General features: G+C 36.7%; 1 protein-coding gene across 3 annotated transcripts in view; it reads right to left on the bottom strand.

Annotated features, from left to right (window-relative positions):
- Positions 1-1518: 1518 nt before the first annotated feature.
- The window catches only part of LOC102141277 (uncharacterized), a 33848-nt gene continuing 10216 nt past the window's right edge, over positions 1519-25150 (bottom strand). The window contains exons 2-5 of one of the 3 annotated variants that reach the window (XM_074026610.1): positions 15687-15813; positions 15055-15150; positions 3345-4663; positions 2548-3180 (exon numbers count right to left, since the gene is read on the bottom strand). In XM_074026610.1, the coding sequence (XP_073882711.1) occupies positions 2941-3180; positions 3345-4663; positions 15055-15150; positions 15687-15813 (1782 nt within the window). In that variant the 3' untranslated portion in view covers positions 2548-2940. Of the gene's footprint in view, positions 4664-15054; positions 15151-15686; positions 15814-25150 lie in introns of all 3 variants that reach the window. The other 2 variants (XM_074026611.1, XM_005588597.5) reach the window with 2 other exon arrangements.

The raw sequence follows: 25150 nt of genomic DNA, 5'->3' as shown, positions 1-25150 counted from the left end.
AACATTTTACAGCAATGAATTCAACACAATGCACAGAGTATAGATTTGCTTTCAAGAGTTTCAAGGTTTTTAGTTTTCTAATAAGTCACCTTATTAAAAGAATTTTTGTTCCAATATTGCTTTCTCTTTCCGAAAATGGGTACAAGCTCATAGTCATACACACACTTACTTCATAATTTTCTTACACCTAAGGTTTATTTTTAGAGTAATATATATATTTAACTCTATGTAAATCGAAACTAAAAGCCTGTATGTGTTTGCAGGCAGAGAAAACATGTTCAAAGAAAAAGAAGTAACAAATTCTTTTTTTTTTTTTTTTTTTTTGAGACGGAGTCTCGCTCTGTCGCCCAGGCTGGAGTGCAGTGGCTGGATCTCAGCTCACTGCAAGCTCCGTTCCCCGGGTTTTACGCCCTTCTCCTGCCTCAGCCTCCTGAGTAGGTGGGACTACAGGCGCCCGCCACCACGCCCGGCTAGTTTTTTGTATTTTTTAGTAGAGACGCGGTTTCACCGTGTCAGCCAGGATGGTCTCGATCTCCTGACCTCGTGATCCGCCCGTCTTGGCCTCCCAAAGTGCTGGGATTACAGGCTTGAGCCACCACGCTGGGCCACAAATTCTTTATATATTTATTCAGGACTTAGAAATGTATCAATTTTATTTATACTTCTATATAAATTTTATTATGACCATGAAAATGACCCTGTAGTCAAGAACTGTAAATTTTAAAATAAAGTACTTTTAATATTTTAAAATAACTAATAGTATTTTTGTTATTTTACTAATCAAACCATTTGTAATAAAAAGGATAAATGCTAGAGGTGATGGATGCCTCATTTATCCTGATGTAATTATTATATATTATGTACCTGTACCAAAATATGCCATATATGGCATAAATATATACACATACTGTGTAACCACAAAATTAAAAAGAATAAATTTAAGAAAAAAAGGATAAAAATGTAACCTATGGGAAAAATATTTTTTAACTTATTTGCAATTTGAAGCCATTGGCAGAAGAGATTACTAGGTGTTATTCCACTATGTTGCCAAATAGTATATTGTTACCGTATTTTACCTACACCCTTGAGTAAGGTGGGTATGTTAAAGTTAGTGGAGTAATAATGCTCCACTGAATGCACAAGTCTTTTTTTTTTTTTTTTTTTTTGAGACAGGGTCTTGTTCTTGTTGCCCAGGCTGGAGTACAATGGCATGATCTTGGCTCTCTGCAATCTCTGCCTCCCGGGTTCAAGTGATTCTCTTGCTTCAATCTCCCAAATAGCTGGGATTACAAGCACCCACCACCATGCCTGGCTAAATTTTTGTATTTTTAGTAGAGACAGGGTTTCACCATGTTGGCCAGGCTGGTCTCGAACTCCTGGCCTCAAGTGATCCGCGTGCCTCAGCCTCCCAAAGTGTTGGGATTACAGGCATGAGCTACTGTGCCCGACCAGAATGTACAATAGTCTTAATGTGGTAAAAGAAAATATTTAATTATAAATTAAGTCCACACATAATCTAAAAATTTTTTAATGTACTGCATTTTATTACATAAAAGCACAATCAGTAACATTATATGGTACTATTTTAGTTAATTTTAACTTACATTTAACTAAAATTAAAAATGTTTTTCTCTCATAACTTGAAAGAATATTACTCTGAACAACTACCTCATATATCACTAAGTTAACCACAAAGAGCCTCTTCACTTAGATTCCTATGCATCTTACATTTCAGTGTCCTTACTCTTTTATAGAAGAGGTCATGTGTAATTCCCACCTAATAAAGTATCTCTCGTATCTCTGATGCAGCAATAGTTAATCACATGCTTTCACAGGTGAATACAACAGAAATGAAGAAATAGCATGAAGTAATTTGAGAGTTGACTTACATCATTATTTACTTTTTAAAAGTTTTATGATTTTATCAAAAAAGTATACTTGAGTGTAATTATGACTTTTCAAAGAAATGTCTACTCATTTTAAAGTTATATAAAATTAATTTACTTACCAACAGTAGTTTTGGATTTTCTATACACAGCAGTCTGATTTAGTGCAATGTCTGAAGTATCAGTGTCTTAGCTATTTCTACTGTTCTCTGATAATTATATAAACTCAATTTGAATTAAATATTTCTTTGTATTTATTGCATCTGCAAAAGTATATTTTAGTATGAGCTCTGGCATTTTCTAAGCTATAGTTATGGAAAAATGTTTTTCCAAATTCATTACATTTGTTGAATTCTTCTCCAATATAAATTTCCTAATGCTGAACAAAATTTTAGCAACTGCTTCAGGGTTGTCTAGTACAAAATGTGTACAATAAAATGATACAAGTAAAAGCACTACAACCCCCTTTATATTTGTAATGTTTGTCTCAGAATAAACTCTTCTTCACTTTAAAGGCTTACATTTCTGACAGATCATTTGAAAGTAATTGTATTTATAATACTTTTATTAAGTATGAACTCTCTGATGTTGTGTAATATGTGAGCAGATATTAATGACTTTTCCACATTCTTTATATTTGTACACCATTTCTCAACTATAAATGCTTTCCTGTACAATAAGCTGTGAACACTGGTTAAAAATTATATTCTTCACACTTGGAGTTTTCTCCGGTATAAATTATTTTACCTGCAATCAAACGTGAAAACCATTTAAAAGTTTTTTCACAATCTTTATATTTCTAGAGTTTTGCACTAGTATAAATTTTTTTTCTTTTTACGTTTAGATAAGTTTGAGGTGTTGTGAAAAGCACTGTGACATCATTCAAGATTGTAGTTTCACTCCAGCATGAAACATCTTATATGTTAAGAATTGAGGACTTGTTAAGGGCTTTGTGACATTCTTCACATTTTAGGATTTCTGTCCAGTATAAATTATGTGTAATAAGAGTTGAGAACTTTTAAACGCTTTGTCACATTCTTCACATTCGTAGGTTTTATCTTCCACATGAGTTCTCATGTTTAGTAAGAGTTGAGAACTGGGTAGAGGCTATGCCACATTCATCACATTTCAAGGGTTTCTCTCCAGCATGAATTATTTTGTGCTTAGTGAATGTTGAAGATTTGTTAGAAGCCAGGCCATGTTCTTCACATTTGTAGGGCTTCTCTTTTATGAATTCCCTTATGTTTAGTAAGGATTGATGAACAGTTAAAAGCCTTGACACATTCTTCACATTTGTAGGGTTTTTCTCCATTATGAATTATGTTTCGTAAGGTTTAAGGAATGGTTACAAGCTTTGCCACATTCTTCACATTTGTTGGGGTTCTCTCCAGCATGAATTCTCTTATGTATGGTAAGGTATGAGAAACGATTAAAAGGTTTGCCACATTCTTCACATTTGTAGGGTTTCTCTCCAGTATGAATTATCTTATGTTGAGTAAGGTGTGAAGACCGGTTAAAGGCTTTGCCACATTCTTGACATTTGTAGGGCTTCTCCCCAGTATGAATTAACTTATGTTGAGTAAGGTGTGAAGATTGGTTAAAGGCTTTACCACACTCTTCACATTTGTAGGGTTTCTCTCCAGTATGTATTATCTTATGTCGAATAAGGTATGAAGACCGGTTAAAGGCTTTGCCACACTCTTCACACTTGTAGGGTTTCTCTCCAGTATGAATTATCTTATGTTGAATAAGGGTAGTAAGAGCTGAGGACCAGTTAAAGGCTTTGCAATATTCATCACATTTGTAGGCCTTCTGTCTAGTATGAATTCTCTTATGTTTACTAAGGTGTGAAGACCGGTTAAAGGCTTTTCCACACTCTTCACATTTGTAGGGTTTCTCTCTAGTATGAATTACCTTATGTTGAGTAAGGTGTGAAGACCGGTTAAAAGCTTTGCCACACTCTTCACATTTGTAGGGTTTCTCTCCAGTATGAATCATCTTATGTCGAGTAAGGGCTGAGGACTGTTTAAAGGCTTTTCCACACTCTTCACATTTGTAGGGTTTCTCTCCAGTATGAATTCTCTTATGTTGAGTAAAAGTAGTGAGAGCTGAGGACCAGTCAAAGGCTTTGCAACATTCATCACATTTGTAGGGCTTCTCTCTACTATGAATTATCTTATGTTGAGTAAGGTGTGAAGACCGGTTAAAGGCTTTGCCACACTCTTCACATTTGTAGGATTTCTCTCTAGTATGAGTTATCTTATGTTGAGTAAGGTGTGAAGACCGGTTAAAAGCTTTTCCACACTCTTCACATTTGTAGGGTTTCTCTCCAGTATGAGTCATCTTATGTCGAGTAAGGGCTGAGGACTTGTTAAAGGCTTTGCCACATTCTTCACATTTGTGGGAATTCTCTTTAATATGAATTCTCTTATGTTGAGTTAGTTGTGAAAGCATGCAAAATGATTTGCCACATTCTTTACATTTGCAAGTTTTCTTTTCAGTATGTCTTATCTGATGTCTATCTGAATTTGAAAATTTATAGAACACTTTCACATATTTATCACATTGATATATTTTCCTCTGGGTAGTTATCAGACATTGGTTAAGTCCATTATAACTTCCTTTGCACACCTTACACTCATCCACACTTTTACAGCCCTTTCTTAATTGTAAATTCTCATGTTCACATTTATCATGTCTCCTCAGTATGACTTTTTGGGAAAAATCTTTTATGTCTTGCTCCGGCCAAAGGTCTTCAGCAATATGAGAACACATAACTAAAAGAAATTAAAACAACAAATTACTCCACTTACTAGACTCAGGTAAATATTTTTTACAAATCTAACCTATAAAACTGTATACACTACATAAGCAAGATGGCATAGCAAAATACCACAGGCTCTAATTTATTCAAAAACATATAAAATGTAACAAAAACATACTGACCAAAACACATTTTTGGAAAATTTATAAATGAGTTAAGTGTGCGAAGTGCCCCAGGTGAACACAATGTAAAAAGCAACATAGAAGAAAAAGAAAAATCTGTTATATTAACCCAACACAGCACTTCCTTCTCCCCAGTATAACATAGTGCCGTTAGAAGTATACATTGCCAACTCCTTGTTTCTATTTAAAAGAAAAATATTGGCACATACATTTTTATGTCTGGATTTTAGGGGTCTTTCAAGACACTGGTTTCATTCTCCCATTACATAAAATGCTGAAAAAAAAAATAGTATACTTTGGAATAACAATTTGAGAATGCTGAGACCAAAGGTAAATGTTACAGCAGCAGACAGACTGCAGTACCACAGACAAGGAACAAGGGTAGCAAGTGATTGATAACTAGGAAGAAGTCACGCAAATAAACTTTTTAAACTAGAAAATAAAACATTTCAGATAAGACACATTCTAAGAACATGTTTAAAAGGCTCTCAGAATGTCTAACCATGACAACTGGTTTCAGACTATGCCAGGATAAAGCTACATTGTAAAGACTGACAGGAACCTTTTTTTTTTTTTAATGTCCAAGCCTCAATCAAAGATTACAATGTATACAAAATAATAGGGCAACATGGTCCCATCAAAAAAATTACAAAATTTTCAGAAAGCAATCATTATAAAATAAAAATGTATACATTTTAGAAATTTCAAATAAGTTGAATAACACTCAATGAGTAAAAGGAGCACAGACAACTACTGAAAATCAGAAAAAAGAAAAAAACAGTAATTGTAGAGGTAAAATACAAAGAGATAATAACTAACCAATTCTAAAAGAAAAAAAGATATAAAAATAAAGAAGTTCAACAAACTAAAATACACATACAAGATATTTATTTAAAAAACACATATATAAGAGCAATTTAAAATGTCACAGAGAGAATCTCAAGAACTGCAAGATGAAAGTGATGTGTCATTTATAAGCATAGAGTTATAAACTAGTTTATAAACAGTTTAAAACAGTTATAAACTGTTTAAAACTAAACAGTGAGGTTTTCAAAAGAAAATTTTGCAGGCCAGAAGAAAACTGTGTGATATTGCCAAAGTCCTGAAGAAAAAATGCTGCCAGGTGAAAAGAATAATCATCAGCAAAAATGTCCTACCAAATAAATAAAAAAAAAGACCTTCTAAAATAACCAAATCCTGAGACAGTATATTGGCACTGCATATGACCTATATATATCAAAGATGCTGAAAAAAGTTTCTTCCACTGAAAATAACACGATGCTAGAAAACAACACATAATCATATAAAAATACATAAGTTCCTGGGAAACATACATACACAAAAATAGAATTCCTTAGCATTCTCATAATGGGATAGAAAACATTTATAATTATGCTCTAAAATTAGAAAAATAAAAGCACAGAAAGTATTATAAATATCTGTTAATAAATATACAACAGATAATCAGCAATATCAATAACAAAGTTGAGGGCAGATGTAATGGGGAACAATTTTTGTATATGACTGAAGTTCATTTTTCACCAGATTAAATATACACTACTTTATCTTTTAGAGGTTTTATGTAATCCCCAAGGTACCACAAAGAAAATATCTGTATAGACACCCAAAAGAAAATAAGAAAGAAGTGAAACCATATCAATACTAATGAAACAGACACAATGGAAGACAGAAAGGGAGAAAATGAAGGATAAAGATACAAGAATCAAACAAAATAATTAATAAAATAACAGGAAGTCTTTGTCTTTTAGAAAATTACTTACATATATGTATAATTAGCTTTCTAATCAAGAGACATAGTTTCAATAAAGGGATTCATTAAAAAACATTAAAACTCAAGACCCGACTTGTCTTTCTACAAGAGTCAGTTTAGAACTAATAATTTAAAAAAGCCTGAAAGTGACAAGATTGATGTAGGCATTCTATCCAAATACTAACTAAATGAGAGCAGAAAAGGTCAAAGCAGTATTACACGAGCTACATCGTAAGTCAAAAACTCATATTACATAAAATGTATATGAAGTCAAAACTCCAAAAGACAAAGAAAGACATTAAACAATAATAGACGAGGAACTTATGAAAAATGTGTATAGATGCATATTTGTGTGTGTGTGTGTGTATCTCACCTTAGAGTTCCAAATATGTAAGGTAAATATTGACATAATTGAAGAAACACATAGAAAACAATATAATAATAGTAGGATATTTTGATACCTCACTTTCTCTGATAATAATAAAACAAGATAATATTAGTAAGGAAACAGCAGACTTGAGGGCAGTATAAAACAAGTATTTCTAACAGATACAGAGAACACTTCTCAACATCAGGAAACACACCCTTTCCAACAGCTCATACAACATTCTTTTTGATAGACCATCGGTTAGGTCAAAAAATAAATCTCAACAAATGTTTCAAAACTAAAACTTTGAGCTGGGCGTGGTGGCTCACACCTGTAATCCCAGCACTTTGGGAGGCCGAGGCAGGTGGATCACCTGAGGTCAGGAGTTCAAGACCAGCCTGGCCAACATGAAAATACAAAATTAGCCGGGTATGGTAGTGCATGCCTGTGATCCCAGCTACTTGGGAGGCTGAGGCAGGAGAATTGCTTGGACCCAGGAGGCGGAGGCTGCAGTGAAGAGAAATCACACCACTGCACTCCAGTCTGGCGACAGAGCAGGACTGTGTCTCAAAACAAACAAACAAATAACAACAACAAAAAAAACCTGAAACTTTGGCAGGCATGGTGGCTCATGCCTGTAATCCCAGCAGTTTGGGAGGCCAAGCTGGGTGGATCACCTGAGGTCAGGAGTTTGAGATGAGCCTGGCCAACATGGCGAAACCCTGTCTCTATCAAAAATACAAAACTTAACTGGGCCTGGTGGCATGCGCCTATAATCCCAGATACGCAGCAGGTTAAAGCATGAGAATCGCTTGAACCCAGGAGGCAAGAGTTGCAGTGAGCCGAGATCACACCACTGCGCCCCAATCCTGGGCAACAGAGTGAAAGTGTCTCAAAAAACAACAACAACAACAACAACAAAAAACTCCTAAAATTTTAAGGATTACTTTCTATGAACAAAATGGAATAAGAATATAAAACAATGGAAAAAAAACTGAAAAATTCACAAATATATAGAAATTAAACAATACACTCAAGCATACTCTTGTTCAAAGATTAAAATAATTAATATTGTATAGATGTTTATATCATTTAATGTAATCTACAGATTGAATGCAATGTTTTTCAAATTTCTCATTGCATTTTGAGAAAATAGTAATAGCAAACTCAGGAGTGCTATTGCAAGAGACAACAAGGTACCCAACAATCTTCAAAAAAAAAAAAAAAAATTGGAGGCATTATAATTCCTTATTTCAAAGCATATTACAAAGCTACAGAATTAAAACAATTTAGTATCAGTATCAAACTGAAAACTAGACAAATCAAATAGAATGCAACACATAAACTTTAATATATATGGTCATATAAAGTCATTTACATACCCATAATAATTGTAGCATTGTTACTGAAAGCCAATAGGTAAAAACAATGCTAATTTCTGTCACCAAATTATTCAATAGATACAATTTGAAATGTAAAAATACTGGAACATCACTCAGTTTTCTTACTTTCTTTTTTTTTTTTTTTTTTTTTTTTGAGATGAAGTCTCACTCTTGTCCCCCAGGCTGGAGTACGATGGCATGATCTCAGCTCATTGCAACCCCTGCTTCCCGGGTTCAAGCAATTCTCCTGCCTTGGCCCCCTGAGTAGCTGGGATTACAGGCACCTACCACCACACTCAGCTAATTTCTGTATTTTTAGTTGAGATGGGGTTTCACCATGTTGGCCAGGCTGGTCTAGAACTCCTGACCTCAGGTGATCCACCCGCCTTGGTCTCCCAAAGTGCTGGGATTACAGATGTGAGCTACTGCGCCCAATCATATCACTCAGTTTTCAAAAAGCAGAAAATATTCTAACAACTACACAGATAAATCTTGATGATATTTTGCAAACTGACATGAGCCAGCCACAGACAGAGATTGTATGAGATACATAAAGAAGTTACACCACTAGGAACACAAAACAGAGTGGTGTTTCAAAAGTGCCGTAATACTGGAAAAGTTGGTAGTTGTATAATGTGTATTGAGATTTAGCTTTGCAAGATAAAAATGCTTCAGCAGGCCGGGCACGGTGGCTCAAGCCTGTAATCCCAGCACTTTGGGAGGCCGAGACGGGCGGATCACGAGGTCAGGAGATCGAGACCATCCTGCCTAACACGGTGAAACCCCATCTCTACTAAAAAATACAAAAAACTAGCCGGGCGAGGTGGCGGGCGCCTGTAGTCCCAGCTACTGGGGAGGCTCAGGCAGGAGAATGGCGTGAACCCGGGAGGCAGAGCTTGCAGTGAGCTGAGATCCGGCCACTGCACTCCAGCCTGGGCGACAGAGCGAGACTACGTCTCAAAAAAAAAAAAAAAAAAAAAAAGCTTCAGCAATATGTTGCAGAATAATGTCAATATAACTAAACTGAATATTTGAAAATATTTTATTATAAATTATTATGTGTTTTTGACAAGTAAAAACAATAGTAGCTAGAAGAGAAATTTAGTTATGAGTTTAGTTTTTCGAGATGGAGTTTCGCTCTTGTCGCCCAGCTGGAGTGCAATGGCACGATCTTGGCTCACTTCAGTCTCCGCCTCCTGGGTTCAAGCGAGTCTCCTGCCTCAGGTTCCCAAGTAGCTGGACTACTGGCGCCCACCACCATGCCCGGCTAATTTTTTTGTATTTTTAGTAGAGACGGGCTTTCACCACTTTGGCCAGGCTGGTCTCAAACTGACCTCAGGTGATCCACCCACCTTGGTCTCCCAAATACTTGCTGGGATTACAGGCCACCACACCCTGCCGGTAGTTTTTAAATTATCTTCAAATCCAAAAGTATTTCTTTCACAGAAAAATAACAGAGATTCACAAACAAACAGGATATGGAAGATTCACAAATAAATAGGATGTTGAAATTAAGAGAATTTTTGTGACTACTCATCTGCACTGGATTAAACAACAAACCTACACAACAAATATACAAGTTATAAAGAAACACAGGGATAATATTTATAAAGGCAAACAAACATAGAGATAATTATATTGGCAATGGATGTTTGGCTGATTCATATTTGATTTTGCTCCACACTGTGTTAAATTGTTCAGAACTAAATATTGTCATACACAATTATAATATAAACTGAAAAATCAAGACACAATTAACTGGTATGAGGTGGCATGTTCTAAAATATAATACAAAAATATAAAATTGCAAAACAAATTTAAAATGTAGAATGTAATACTTATTGGACATCATCAAGTCGATCCATATACTCATGAACAAAATCTTGGAAGAAGTCTATAGGGAAAAAGTAATACAGAGTTTACTTGAAAATGAAAAACACTAAGTTCTTCCCAAATTTTGAGGTAATAAAATAATACCTGACCAATAATACTTGATTTGAAATTATTTTACTTCAAAAAAAGATAAAAAGACTTTCCAAAATGAAAGGTGAGAGTGTTCATCATGACTAGCACTGTCCTACAAAAAATGCTACATGGTGGCGAGGCACAGTGGCTCATGCCTATCATCTGACAGTTTTAGCAGGCCCAGGCAGTCACATCACTTGGGACCAGGAGTTCAAGAACATCCTGAGGAACATGGTGAGACTTTGCATATAAAAACGAAGAAAGGCTACAATGAGTCCATTATATTGAAAAATAAAATTCTGCACAGCATCATATGACTATGTAAATATAAAGCTCTCTATTAAATGCAAATATACAGACACACATAGAATCCTTTACTATGACAATGATGGTGCATAAAATCCCTAAATTTCTTCCATAGAATATGAAAAACAAAATATAAATCTGTTATTAAATTTGTAATATTAATAACAAAAATGTAGAGGTATAGTATTTGTATTCAGTTGAAGTTGTTATGAGATTAAAATATATTGTTTTAACTTTAAGATGTTTTATGTAATCTTCATTTTTCAAGATGATTATGAAGATAATATTTACAGAAAGTATGCTAAACAAATAGAAAAATAATCAAAGCATATCACTATAAAATTAAACAAAATTTAAAGTGGTAAAATAGGAAATGAGAAAAAACATATCTATAAGAGCACATAAAACAATAATAATAAAACTGGTAACAGAAACATTTCTTTAAGCAATTATTTTAAATACAAATTAATTAAACTATTTAATTTTTAAAAATGTAATCCCAGGACTTTGGGAGGCCAAGGTGGACCGATCACTTAATCTCAGAAGGTCAAAACCAGAGTGGGCAACATGGCAAAACTGTGTCTCCACAAAAAATACAAAAAAACGAGTTGGATGTGATGTCACATACTTGTATCCCAGCTACCCGAGAGGCTGAAATGAGAGGTCATATGAGTTTGGGAGGATGAAGCCGCTGTGAGCCATGATCAAACCATTGCAAACCAGCCTGGTTGACAGAGTGAGAACCTATCTCAAAAATAAAAAAGTAAGTAAATTATATTTAAAAAATTAAATGCCTAATTGGCTTAAGAAAAACAGCATATAATACGCTGCATACAGGAGATTCATTTTAGCATTTAGTTAAATAGGCTAAAAGTAACAGAATGAAAAAATTCCATATTCCATGCAAATAGTAACAATTGGGTGAGGTCGTCATAATTACAGTAGACATAATATGTCCTAAGTACTAGCATGAGACAAAGACTGATATTATATAATGGTAAAATGGGTCAATTTAACTGGTATCTATCCATATGTGTATGTGTGTATATATATGTATACATACAGATATGTGTATACATAACATATATATGCATACATATATATATCTATATAGGGCTGGGCATGGTGGCTCATGCCTTTAATCCCAGAACTTTGGGAGGCCTAGGCAGGTGGATGATGAGGTCAGGAGTTCAAGACTATCCTGGCTAACATGGTGAAACCCCGACTCTACTAAAAATACAAAAATTAGCCGGGCATGGTGGCACGTGCCTTGCAATCCCAGCAACTCAGGAGGCTGAGGTGGAAGAATCGTTTGAACCTGGAAGACGGAGGTTGCAGTGAGCTGAGATCATGCCACTGTACTCCAACCTGGGCAACAAAGTAAGACTCCATCTCAAAAAAAAAAAAAAAATCTATATAGATATATAATTAATATAGTATTTAATAAAATACTTATCCAGCTATATGTATATGTATATATAACATCAGGGCTCCAAAATATATAAAGCAAATATCAACAAATTGAAGCAGGAAATACATAGCAACATAATTGTTGACATCAAGATCCCATTTTCAATAATAAATAGAAAATTCAGATAAAATAGCAATAATAAAACACAGAACTTACAAAACATTATAGACTGTATTAATTATTTTGAATACACAGGAAGCCCAAGAGTAGATAATTTATTTAAAAAAAAAAAAGATTTGGTTCACAGTTTGGCAGGCTGTACAAGAAGTATGCACCAGCCGGGCGCGGTGGCTCACGCCTGTAATCCCAGCACTTTGGGAGGCCGAGGTGGGCGGATCACGAGGTCAGGAGATCGAGACCATCCTGGCTAACACGGTGAAACCCCGTCTCTACTAAAAATACAAAAAACTAGCCGGGCGTGGTTGCAGCGCCTGTAGTCCCAGCTACTTGGGAGGCTGAGGCAGGAGAATGGCGTGAACCCGGGAGGCGGAGCTTGCAGTGAGCTGAGATCCGGCCATTGCACTCCAGCCTGGGCGACAGAGCTAGACTCCGTCTCAAAAAAAAAAAAAAAAAAAAAAGAAGTATGCACCAACATGTGCTTCTGGTGAGGGTCTCAAAAAGCTTACAATCATGGTAGAAGGCCAAGAGTAACTGGACATACCACATGGTAAAAGACAGCAAGTGTGAGGTGAAGGAGCCAGGTTCTTTTAATGAGCCAGCTCTCTTTTGAATTAATGGAGTGTAAAATTTTGATTACAAAGAGGATGGTGCCAACCCATGCACAAGGAATTTTTCCCCACAAACCAAACACCTCCCACTGGTCTTACATCCAACATTGAGAATTACATGGCAGCATGAAGTCCTCATGCCTATAACCCCAACACTTTGGAGGAGTGTTCTCTTCAGAAGGCAGGCTATCATTCCAGTGGCAAACTACAGGACCCCTGGTCTTAGCTACAGGACAGGAAATGGCCAACCCAACTTGGTCGCACTGAGAATTCTGGATTTACTCTGTGAATTATTTCAAAATCCTTTCAGCCACAGTCTGGGAGAGGTTCTGTCCTTTCATAGGCCTGGAGGAAGACACCCGTTTATAGTCATGCAGGCAGGCCTGCAGACCCTGGCTTTTAATGTGGTGCCTGAAGCAGTTCAAAGTCTCAGTTACAGCTTTCTGGGCCACAGTTTATGGCCAGTTCTCTTTACCTAGAAACCAACACAGTGACCTGAGGAAATCCTCTGTGGTACTCAGCGAAGGCTGTACTCATTTACATCCCGATTTAAGGTACATTATATACAGACCCTACTGCAAAAACCTGCCCTAGTGTCTGCCCTACAGAGCAAAGTCTTGAAGGATATCCAATCTGTCCAAAAATAATATGGGGATTACAACTATCTAAGCCCCTTGTAACAAGCCAACTAAAGGTGGACCCTAGTGCATACCCAGCAATCTTGTGACCAAGCTACAATCCCTCTCCATCACAAACCCAGAGGGAATCCCATCACCCTGGGGGACCAATGGAAGAAGACCTTTACCTACTGAAACCAGTTTATAGCAACTTGAAGAGGTGTTTGCTCCTTCAAATTCACAGACACCAAATGCAAAATTATATTGTGCACCTTGTCAATGCTTCCATTTTAACATAGCACTGATGTGGCAGAATAATTAGTCAAAACAATTTTCAAAAAGCCATTGAAACTGAAGACAAATAAGTAAAAATTTGTTGTTTGTAGATGACATGATCTTATATATAGAAAACCATAAGCAGTGCATTAAAACCTGTCTAAGTTAATAAACTCAGTAAATTAGCAAAATATAAAACTAACGTACAAGTATAAGTTATCATCCCATACACTTAAAACAAACTATCTGATAAAATAGACCAAAAAAAAAAATCTTATTTACAATAGCATTAAAACAATAAATTTCTGGCCAGCCACGGTTGCTCACACCTGTAAACCCAGGCTGATGTGGGCGGATCATCTGAGGTCAGGAGTTCGAGACCAACCTGGCCAACATAGTGAAACCCTATCTCTACTAAAAATACAAAAATTAGCCAGGCATGGTGGCGAGCGCCTGTAATCCCTGCTACTTAAAAGGCTGAGGCAGGAGAATCACTTGAACCTCGGACGGGGAGTTTGCAGTGAGCTGAGACTTTGCCATTGCACTTCAGCCTGGGCAAGAAGAGTGAAACTCTGTCTCAAAAAATAAATAAATTTCAGAGAACAAATTTGACCAAGGAGATAAAAAATCTTTACACTGAAAGATACAAGATAGCTAGGAAAAGAAATAGAGAAGACACAAATAAATTTAAAAATGTTTTATGAGTTGAAAGAGTAAGATTCAATAAATATAGGTTCAATAAGCTCCCTACAAAAATTCCAGAGGTAAGTTTTTTTTTACAGTAATAGAAAATACAAGACTAAAGATTACATGAAACTACAATAAACTTTGAATAGCCAAAGCGATCTGGAGGAAAAAAAACAAAGCAGAACGACATCATATTTTATAATTACAAATTATCTTTCAATAATATACTAAAAAAAGATGAAATGTGCAGAAAAATTAAAAAATTCAATGGAACAGAAACCACTATTTCAGACATGATGCAAAAAGAGAACTTAGAATTTTTTTAAATTATGCAGATATTTGTGTGTCCCTAAAAACAATGAAAAAGTAGTCAGACTGTGCAGTCTCTTATATGCCATGAGGACTTTGGCTCTCACTGTAAACTTGAAGAAAAATGACTGAAAGTAGAATCTTTAGAGAATTTAAAAGCATAAGACAGAAAATGCCCCTATGTGAGAACAAAGAAAAAAAAAAAAAAACAAGCCTCAGACTTCCAGAAACTATACCCTTTGGAACACAGCTTCCCAAATGACATTTTAAGGACTTGCTTTCTCCTTGACCTTTGGATCTCTCATCTGGGTCATCTGTTGTATTGGCTTTCACTCTCACCTACCTGGGGGTGTGGCTACCATCTCATGTCTGTTCATATTCCAGGGCTCTTTTCCTTGCTCCAGACAGGTGATTAGGTCTGGCTTAGAGACAGCAATACCTGTTTTATTAAAAATAAGTAATATGCATCTTGTTCATATTCTGCAATTACCAACTTAGTAATGTGCTCAATAAAGAGAATGTTAATACAATATTCTAATACATTTATTCCAAAATACTAATTTATAACAGTTATTTCTAAATATTTAGAAAATACTGTATATTTGTAGGTTCTTAATTCACTACTCAGAACTACTGAATAAAAAAATTGGTGGTAGCAATTAGATTTTAAGGTGTGGGCAATAATATTTTATAGCAGTAAATTTCTGAAATTACCACTAATCTAGAGTGAGGGATACAGATCAGCTCAGCCATGTGGAAAGTTCAGCTCAAGATGAAACATCTTGAAGAAATTTTTTTTCTACACTGACAAATCCTTATGATTTTCTTGAAAACAGGGATTTGAAACTCATTTATGCAAAGCATAATTATCAAAAATTACCAAATTATCAAAAAACATTCTACAAAAAAACAAAAAGAAAACAAAAATAAAGCCTTTAGAGTATATTAGGAATTGAGTATTGAAGTTATGCTCACCCAGGAAGACCAGGTTTCTGTAGTTCTCTAACATCACATCCCTATATAAATTCTGCTGAACAGTGTCCAGGCATTGCCACTCCTCCAGAGAGAATTCTACAGTCACATCCCTAAATGTCAGTGGTCCCTGAAAAACACACAAACACAGACACATATATATTTACCAAGTGGTCATGGACAGAATTTTTAATGTCACTCAAAGTGTAATTCGAGAGTCGAGAGAACAGGTTCTGCCTCATAGGAGTGACCAAAATTATCCAAGAAAATATTTTTTTAACCCAGAAATATTCTCTAATGTATTCTCCGACTCTAAAAAACACATCCCCATACACATGTACCAAGTGGCCATGGGCAGAATTTTTAATGTGTCTCAAGGTCAAATGAGAGAGTAGAGAACTGATTCTGACTTATAGAAAGTCTGAGTTTCTGCTTTTTTTTTTTTTTTTTTTAAAGTTTCTGGATTTCTAACAAGTTCGCCAGTAATGCCAATGTTTTTGGCCCAAGAAGAATATTTTGTCAAACATCCACTAAGTAAAAGAGCCTGTGTTTTTCCTAGTATTGCTGGACTGTAAAAAAAAGATAAGAGTTTTCACTTGCCAAAGACAGATATATGCAAAGAAAACTTAAGAAAGAGGGGTAGCTACCAGATAAAATGTGATGGTTTATGCACATCAGCTGCATAAAAATAATTTATAATGAAAAGAAAAATAATTAGCTTTCTAGTAAAAAAAATCCGTCGCAGAGCTCCTTAACCAAGTGAATCATTAATATTACTTGCACTAGGACAAATTTTTATGATGTGCTGATGCACAAAAGAAGGACACAGCATCACCACTGTGACATTTTCTCCCAGAAGTAAATTGTAGTCTGAATTTAACCATAAAGAACCATCAGTTTTATACCAAGTTCAAGATACAGGTATCTCCCATGTTGTGTAAGTTTTAATAGTGATTTTTTAGTATTCTTTCTTTAGCACCCTAGAGAGCAGGCATTTTCTCATATTTTTTTCAGGATTTTCTGGGTAATAAATGCCATCCTCTTTAAATAAACACTTTCTTAATCCTGTTCTGTATAGAGTTAATGAAGAACACAGATGGAACCTCAATATTACAAGTTTTCCGTCTTTTTTAAGAACCCCTTTATTCTTCCAATAGGAATCTTGAGTATTCACACCTTCCCAGCCACAAAGGGAACATTTTTAATACAGTAGATTATAAATTCATGAAGAGAATTCCGCACGGCATAGAAGGAGCCATGATGTAGAAGGCTCCAGTATATGGGAAAAAACATATTTTTCAGAGACGTTTGACTATTATAAGAATTTTTTAAAGTAGTTAAAACAAACTCATTAGGGAGGAAAAACACAAGCAGAGAAGTAAAGCTTTGCATGTAAAAATGCATGGCATTTCAGAAGGCAGAGTGGACACAGCTCTTGATATGAGACATATTTAGATTAAAAAAAAAAAGGCATTTTTTTCCTCCTTCTCCTCTGGAATTCCTGCTTAGATGAAATTTTCTGCACCAATTACACCAGCATCTTGAGAATATGCCTTTAAAGGTGTCAGCACCACCCATTTACCTGCTACCACCACACCCACAGGCAGAAGGACCAAGAACTGCAGAAACATTCCATCCATTTCTGTCCTTTATACTAGTAGAGATTCAGGAACAATGAGCTTCTTTATGAAGATAAAAATACAAGTTTTTTTCTTTTCTGTCTCCAGATGCCCTCCTCTGCCACAGACACCAGCAATTTCTGCTACAGAAATGGTAATATGGGCCACACTGCCTTGTCTCTCCCAAACCCAAACAGAACAGGCCCTGTGACCATCCTTTAGTGAAAAGGTTTCTACCTTAACTCTCATGAATGCCTTGAACCCTTCATTGTTGATTCTGGCCTCACCTTGGAATTATATGAGGCACTTAATTAAAACAACATATATGTTTCCACCTAAAACAATAAACAAAACCTGTGGAAAAAGCATAAGTAAGGATTTTTCTGCAAATTGCCCATGTAATCCTAATTAGAGGTCTGGGCTTATAACCACTTAGCTAAGCATTTAATCTCAAGCTTTTATGAGCTTACAAATCACTTAGTAATTTTGGCCCCACTCTATGTAATGTGATTCTGCAGGTTTGAAAAGGGTCCAAAATGAATGTTTTAAACAAGTCCCCTGTCAATGTTGATGTTACTCCCCCTGGGCTCATGATTAGCATTAGAGAAAGCAGGCATAGGACAGAGTCCCTTACACTCATTACTCTTGTCACAACACAAATACTTCTAGGGCAAATAAAGACAACCACTCTCCATCCTAAAGTATCATATTCTTTGCTGGCTCTGCAGAGTATACAGAGAAAATAGAAAGCAGCCATATCTGAATAAGTCTGTGTTTAAATAACAACAAGTACAAGTGTACTGATGGAATGTTTATTATACATTGTGCTCTATGTGCTCAAGAGGATGTTGCAGAGCACTGTGCTGGGAATAACACATTATGTGACTTAATCGTCATAACACCTTTGGAGTTGGTACTAAGTGTTTAATAATTCCCAGGATTTAGATAAAGGGCACAGCATTTTAATTTTTTTAGTTTCTCTGTCATTAATTTTTTATAAAATGTATAGAATAAAAGCCATATAGATAGATGAGAGGGATAAAGGAAAAATTTAATGTAGTTTAGAGGAATTTTTATTGTGTTTATATGTAAATCAGTTCTCTGAGGCAAGACTCCAGGGTGGGGACAGGACTCAGTCAAGTCCCCAAGTAAGAACTGAACAGAACTGGAACAGGCAGTGGAGCCTACGTAGAATTTGTTCTCTATGCCACTGGTGTACTTCCAGTTCTGTTTCCTAAGCTTACCTAAGAAAAACTTAAATCTCACAGTTCATGTAACTTTAATCTTTTTTAGCTACTGCCCTGTCAATTTCATAATATATACTAATAATCCATTTAATAAAATCTCTTGTTTATCTAGAATAATTTTACTAGAAGATAAATATGTATTCTTAGCAAAATAAAAGAAATAAAAATAATAACAATTCTTCTGTCCATAAACATCCCTTCAGGTGATGACATCAGAAGTCACAGCAATATCATTTATTTTTTATTTGTGTTACGGCCCAAATAAACCCCAAGTTTCTTTGCACAAATCTATTTATTATATCAACCATATGATGCTTAATTCATTGTTTATCCAGTTGCTAGTCTGGACTAAAAGTTCACGGATGGTAGGGACCATGATTGCTACATCTATTATTCTAATGGCCATATGAGATGGGAGCATTTAGTTTATCTGTTCGAATCTTCAGAACTTCTTTTCCTCCCAAGTACCAGGAATCTGAAGAAACTGTCATCTGGGTACCAACCAAAAATATCTCTTGAATGAGGGAAGGATGACCCATTTCTCTTACACTGAGACAGAAGCAGAGTTAACCACTCTTGTCAGCCTGACACAATTCTGCTCTGGAAATCCTCAAATGTCTCAAAGACGCCTAGGTGATTCCAAGAGGATTCCCAGTGACCGTGCACTGATGGCCCAATTGTAAGCCAGACAGAAGAGATGTAGGCTGATTCTAAATAGAAAATGGAACTGTCCTGGTAAAGCTCCAGAACCTGGATCACCTGTCCTAATTTGCTAGCTTTTGGGTAAGAGGAAGGATAAAAATGTTCTACTCCAGTATCACATTTTACGAGTAGGTATAGTTGTGGTCATGGCTGTGGATACTTTATAGCCTTGATCTCTCACTCCTAAGATGATTATCTTTACTTACAGATTCTGCTATCAGATTATATGTACACTGGGATCCTCTCATGTAACTGTAGCAGGTCACTGGACAAGACCTGAAAAGCTCAAAGAGCCACACTATCAAAGGGGCACTTTAAGATGTCTATGTTGACATCTCACAATGCAGAAAATTCCTCCTGTTGGTTTTCATTACCTTCTTAATCTAAAACCTGGCCCTGTCTTGTGAATCTCAGGCAGGGGTCAGCTCTTATGTGCAGATTCTTGGTCAGATCAAACTGGCTCTACATTCTTGGGTGTTACAGCAAATGGAGTACAATCAAAGAGAGATGTTCTCCTAGAGGCTGTTCTAGCACATCCTAAGTAATATGTCTGCCTAAAAAGGAAAATCCAAGGCAACACAGATATAAGTAGACAGTTTATTTGTTCCACCCTTGAGGATTGTAACCTGGGAGCAAAGATTCAAGTTGCCTGGAATCTATATTTTGATTAGCAGCAGTTACAAGTGGATTTGTAAAGGCAAAAAAAAAAAAAGAGGGACAGAGAGTGGGATGGTACAAAAATGTCTGTTAATAACAAATGATTTTGGGAGTGAGAGATCAAGGCAACAAAGTATCTAGAGTCATAACCACAACTATACCTACCTTTCTTATTTATTTACAGAAATAACATTGACTATGGATTGGATATACATCATTAAGGTTTACAGCTTAAGTTATAGTGTTCAGTGTCGCATTATTAGTTAAATTGATAGCTACTTGTGGCAATTGTGAATAGCTTCAAGAGATGAATACACAGCTCAAAGTGGGGAAAAAGACATAAGTGTGTGTGTATTTTTTGTTTGTTTTGTTTTGAGATAGAGTCTCACTCTGTCGCCCAGGCTGGAGTGCAGTGGCATGATCTCAGGTCACTGCAACCTTCGCCTCCCAGGTTCAAGCATTTCTCTGCCTCAGACTCCCAAGTAGCTGGGATTACAGGCACCCACCACCACGCTCGGCTAATTTTTGCATTTTTAGTAGAGACGGGGTTTCACCATGTTGGCCAGGCTGGTCTTGAACTCCTGACCTCGTGATCCACCTGCCTCAGCCTCCCAAAGTGCTGGGATTACAGGTGTTAGCCACCACACCCAGCCTGGGCTCTCATTTTTTTTTTTTTTTGAGACGGAGTCTCGCTCTGTCGCCCAGGCTGGAGTGCAGTGGCGCGATCTCGGCTCACTGCAAGCTCCGCCTCCCGGGTTCACGCCATTCTCCTGCCTCAGCCTCCCGAGTAGCTGGGACTACAGGCGCCCACAACCGCGCCCGGCTAATTTTTTGTATTTTTAGTAGAGACGGGGTTTCACCGTGGTCTCGATCTCCTGACCTTGTGATCCGCCCGCCTTGGCCTCCCAAAGTGCTGGGATTACAGGCGTGAGCCACCGCGCCCGGCCCATTGGGCTCTCATTTTAATGTCTCTCTGAGTTTGACAACTAAAATGACTTGTATTCCTCAGATAAAAATCTTTTTGTTTTCCAAATCTTAAGACCTAGATTCAGAATTTGGAGCTGCAGATTTAGGCTCTGGATGGGTGGAGTAGCAGCAGGTGTTACCTGCATATCTGTGGACATTTTAGCAAGAGGAGATAGAAGTGGAGATTCTCATGTCTACATGTCTACTCACTGCACACATATTACTCTGATTGGGTTTCTGAGCTCCATGTTCTGTGAATCAGTTTCAGGTCTGAAGATACAAGAGTCATCAAAAGAGGTAAAATGGTTGATTGCTGCCCTGTGAAGTTTATAGAAATCTGGCCTAGCTTCTCTAGAAGTGACTGTAGTGGCCTATAGATACCAAGTAGGCAGATACATAATTCTGCCTGCATATTTAGGAGACAGCACATACTGTGTAGCATAATTGTGAGGTGACTGGAAGCCTGAGAGGGAAAGTCCCCTCTAGAGTAAAGCTTGGCTGGCACCTTATGTGTTTATATCATGTCTGGTAATTCTAGACACTGTTTGGAATATATAATGAAAAGAAATCCATCCTGGCTAACACGGTGAAACCCCGTCTCTACTAAAAAATACAAAAAACTAGCCGGGCGAGGTGGCAGACGCCTGTAGTCCCAGCTACTCGGGAGGCTGAGCCAGGAGAATGGCGTGAACCCAGGAGGCGGAGCTTGCAGTGAGCTGAGATCTGGCCACTGCACTCCAGCCTGGGCGACAGAGCGAGACTCCGTCTCAAAAAAAAAAAAAAAAAAAAAGAAAAGAAAAGAAAAACTTTCTACAGCCCCAGAGAAACACAATGATAGAAGAGAAAGAAAACTGTTTTATTACACAATTATACTAGAATGTGAAGTGCATCATAGTCAATCTGCTTAAGAGACTGCAAAGACCGAAAGATGTTCATCATAATTAGTCCATAAGTAGAAAAATTTACACCATGCCATACATAATTCATTCTAAATTTCACCTGGTAATTGAAAAGGCCTTCCATGTATGCTACACAGTTATATTCAATGCCAAAATAAACTTATCACATCTTAATGACAAGAGGCAGTTTTGCCATTTGAAGCCTGGTGCCTGCCGAAGGTAGGCTTTCACTCTTCTACAAAAATGGTTGATTAGGATGCTATCATTTTGGCTATTTACATTTTAAAACAATGGCTCTCTACTCCCTGAGGCTGGGCTAGAGCACTCCTGCTTGCCCTCCCCTGGTCACCAGTGTCCTCTCTTGACTCCTACCATCTGCCACTGAGGCACAGCCCACAGCACAGGGCTCACAGCTGGCAGCTCACATCTTATGCGAACCCCAATTGCCACAGAAGCACTCCAGTGCCACATCAGAGAGGGAAGCCTGAGCTGCAGGAGAGCCTGCAAGCCTCCTGGGTAGAACTGCACCTTCACAATAAAGGGAATGGAAGAAGTGTTTCAGCCTCAGTGTCAATTTATAATGGTGACATGAAAAAATACTGCTGGATCTCCAATATGAGTCTGGGTAGAGATCACTCCAAGACTCATCCCTGTGACAGCCCACCTCATTCAAAGATACCATGGGATACTCATAAGGCTTCTAAAACAGATACCCAAAGCATTTGAGAGAAAAACAGCTCTCAAATGAGCAAGATTATATTGAGAGAAATAAAGAAGTTAAAAGCATCTTAAGAAAAACTCAAATTAGACACAAGATTTATCAAAATAGCCAGAAAATATTCCCTTAAAACAATTTCTCTCTAAGCACCCAGAGTGCACAGCTACTCTCAGCATGAGAAACACGAGCATTATAAAGAAAGTGGGCATATTTTCAGCAGAATTTCATAAGGTTTCTCTTTCATCTCTGCTGCTTTCTCATCTCCTAGACATTGAATGGGGGATCTATGTTGAAATACATCTGACAACTTCCACCAGCACTTTTTGATGAAAAATTGGAATCCCTCTCTGTTCATATAGTAGAACGTATTTGAGCTTGCAACATAGTTAACTGAAGAGCTATTATGGTTTTTGGATGGCCATGTCACCTGTGTTTGTCCTGTAATAGCAGCATTCCACGTTAGTGAAATACAAGACACTACAATTATGCTTACCTAAAGTTATCCCTATTAGATAAACATTTCAGACTAATATCTACTGTAACAATTTTGTAGTAAATTTCTTGAACATTAGATATAAATATCTAAGTATACATAATTTTAATGTACTAGTCATGATTAATGTAAAAAATTTTTTAAATGTCTGTAACCCCTGGGCGCTGTGGCTCATGCCTGTAATCTGAGCACTTTGGAAGGCCGAGGAGGCGGATCATCTGAGATCGGGAGTTCAAGACCAGCCTGACCAACATGGTGGAATCCCATCTTTACTAAAAATACAAAAATTCACCGGGCATGGTGACTGGTGCCTGTAATCCCTTGAAAGGCAGCTACTTAAAAGGCAGAGGCAGGAGAATCTCCTTGGAAGGCAGAGGTTGTGGTGAGCTGAGATTGTGCCATTGCACTCCAGCCTGGGCAACAAGAGTGAAACTCCGTTGAAAAAACAAAACAAAAAAAGTCTGTTATCATAATTCAGTTAAAACACTTTATATTTCAAAAGTATAAATAACAATATTAAAATGCCTATTTGATTCATTGTAAGTAAATTTTGTGGCCTTATATTCATACTATTGTAGAAAATACTTTTCTTTTTTTTGAGGCGGAGTCTCGCTCTTTCACCCAGGCTGGAGTACAATGGCATGTTCTCAGCTCACCGCAACACCCGCTTCCCGGGTTCAAGCGATTCTCCTACCTCAGTCTCCCAAGTAGCTGAGACTACAGGCACATGCCACCACACCTGGCTAATTTTTGTATTTTTAGTAGAAATGGGGTTTCGCCATGTTGACCAGGCTGATTTCCAGCTCCTGACCTCGTCATCTGCCCACCTCAGCCTCCCAAAGTGCTGGAATTACAGGTGTGAGCCACCGTGCCTCGCTGAAAATACTTTTTAATGTATATAAACACAGGTCGTCTACAAACACTACACATAACTATGCTAATTGTTCTGAAGTAATAAACAGAAACCAAAGTACAACTAAAAACTTCACTGTTTATATACTAAACTTCAGTTTATATACTGAACTGCTTTCTTTTCGCAGTGTGAGTACTTCAGCCTGAAAATATTAGATAATTACCTTGGACAATCAGTTTTCTGTTAAAAAAAAACTACTCAGTATCTTTTAGTCTTTATCATTCTGTATTGCTAACTTTAATCCTATTTTTGTGCTCCACTTTTGTGTGTTTTTAAAATGAGCTTTGATCTAAACAAATCTGTGTCGACTTTAAAAGACTAAAAATGAAAGGAAAAAAATTTTGCCAAAGCAAAAACAAAGCAATGGATCTGAAGTCCTAGGTAATGACAACCCTGAGTAAAAAAAAAATGATAAAATGTTTACTAAGCTGTTAATATAATGTATGTGTATTTCAAAATAACAAAGATAAATGTACACATCATCTAAATGCTTTAAGATGCTAAATGCTTATTGCAAGGTAGAAGAATAAAGCTTTCCATTTCTAATTTATATTTTTTTTCTACAACAGCCAGGTTTTCTGGATGTGTTCTTGAATTCTTGGACATCTGAATTTCAGTAGACATTGGATTCAGGCATCTAAGGAGTAGCCTTGGGCACACTTTGTGCACTTGAAAGAATGCTTATGGGGAAAAAAGCAGAAGAGAGAAATGTGTTATTAAAATTCCATGGGTACACATGAATAAAGCAAGTTATTAGAGACCTATGAAGAAACTGTAATTCTGACACAACAGTAGGAGACTACAACACCCCACAGAAACTATTAGACAGATCCTTGAGACAGAAAATAAACACAGATAACAGGACCTAAACTTGACACTTGACCAAATAGTCCTACTAGATATCTACAGAATTCTAAGTAAAAACAATATAATATACATTATTCTAATCGCCATGTGAACAAACTCTAACATTTACCACACAATTAGTAATAAAACAATGCTCAGCAAATACAAAAATCCCTACATTATACCAACCACACACTGAGACAACAGATTGTTGAAAATATAATTCAACTACAAAGAAAGCCACTTGAAAACATACAATTATATGAAAATTAAACAACCTGCATTTAAATGACTTTTGGGCAAATAATGAAATTAAGGCAGAAATCAAATTGTTGTTTGAAACAACTAAGAAAAAAGATACAACATACCAGAATCACTGCAACACAGCTAAGGCAGTTAAGAAGGAA

This window comes from Macaca fascicularis, chromosome 19, assembly GCF_037993035.2.
Source record: "Macaca fascicularis isolate 582-1 chromosome 19, T2T-MFA8v1.1".
Taxonomy (NCBI): Eukaryota; Metazoa; Chordata; class Mammalia; order Primates; family Cercopithecidae; genus Macaca; species Macaca fascicularis.
This window is presented reverse-complemented; position numbering and strand designations above follow the sequence as displayed.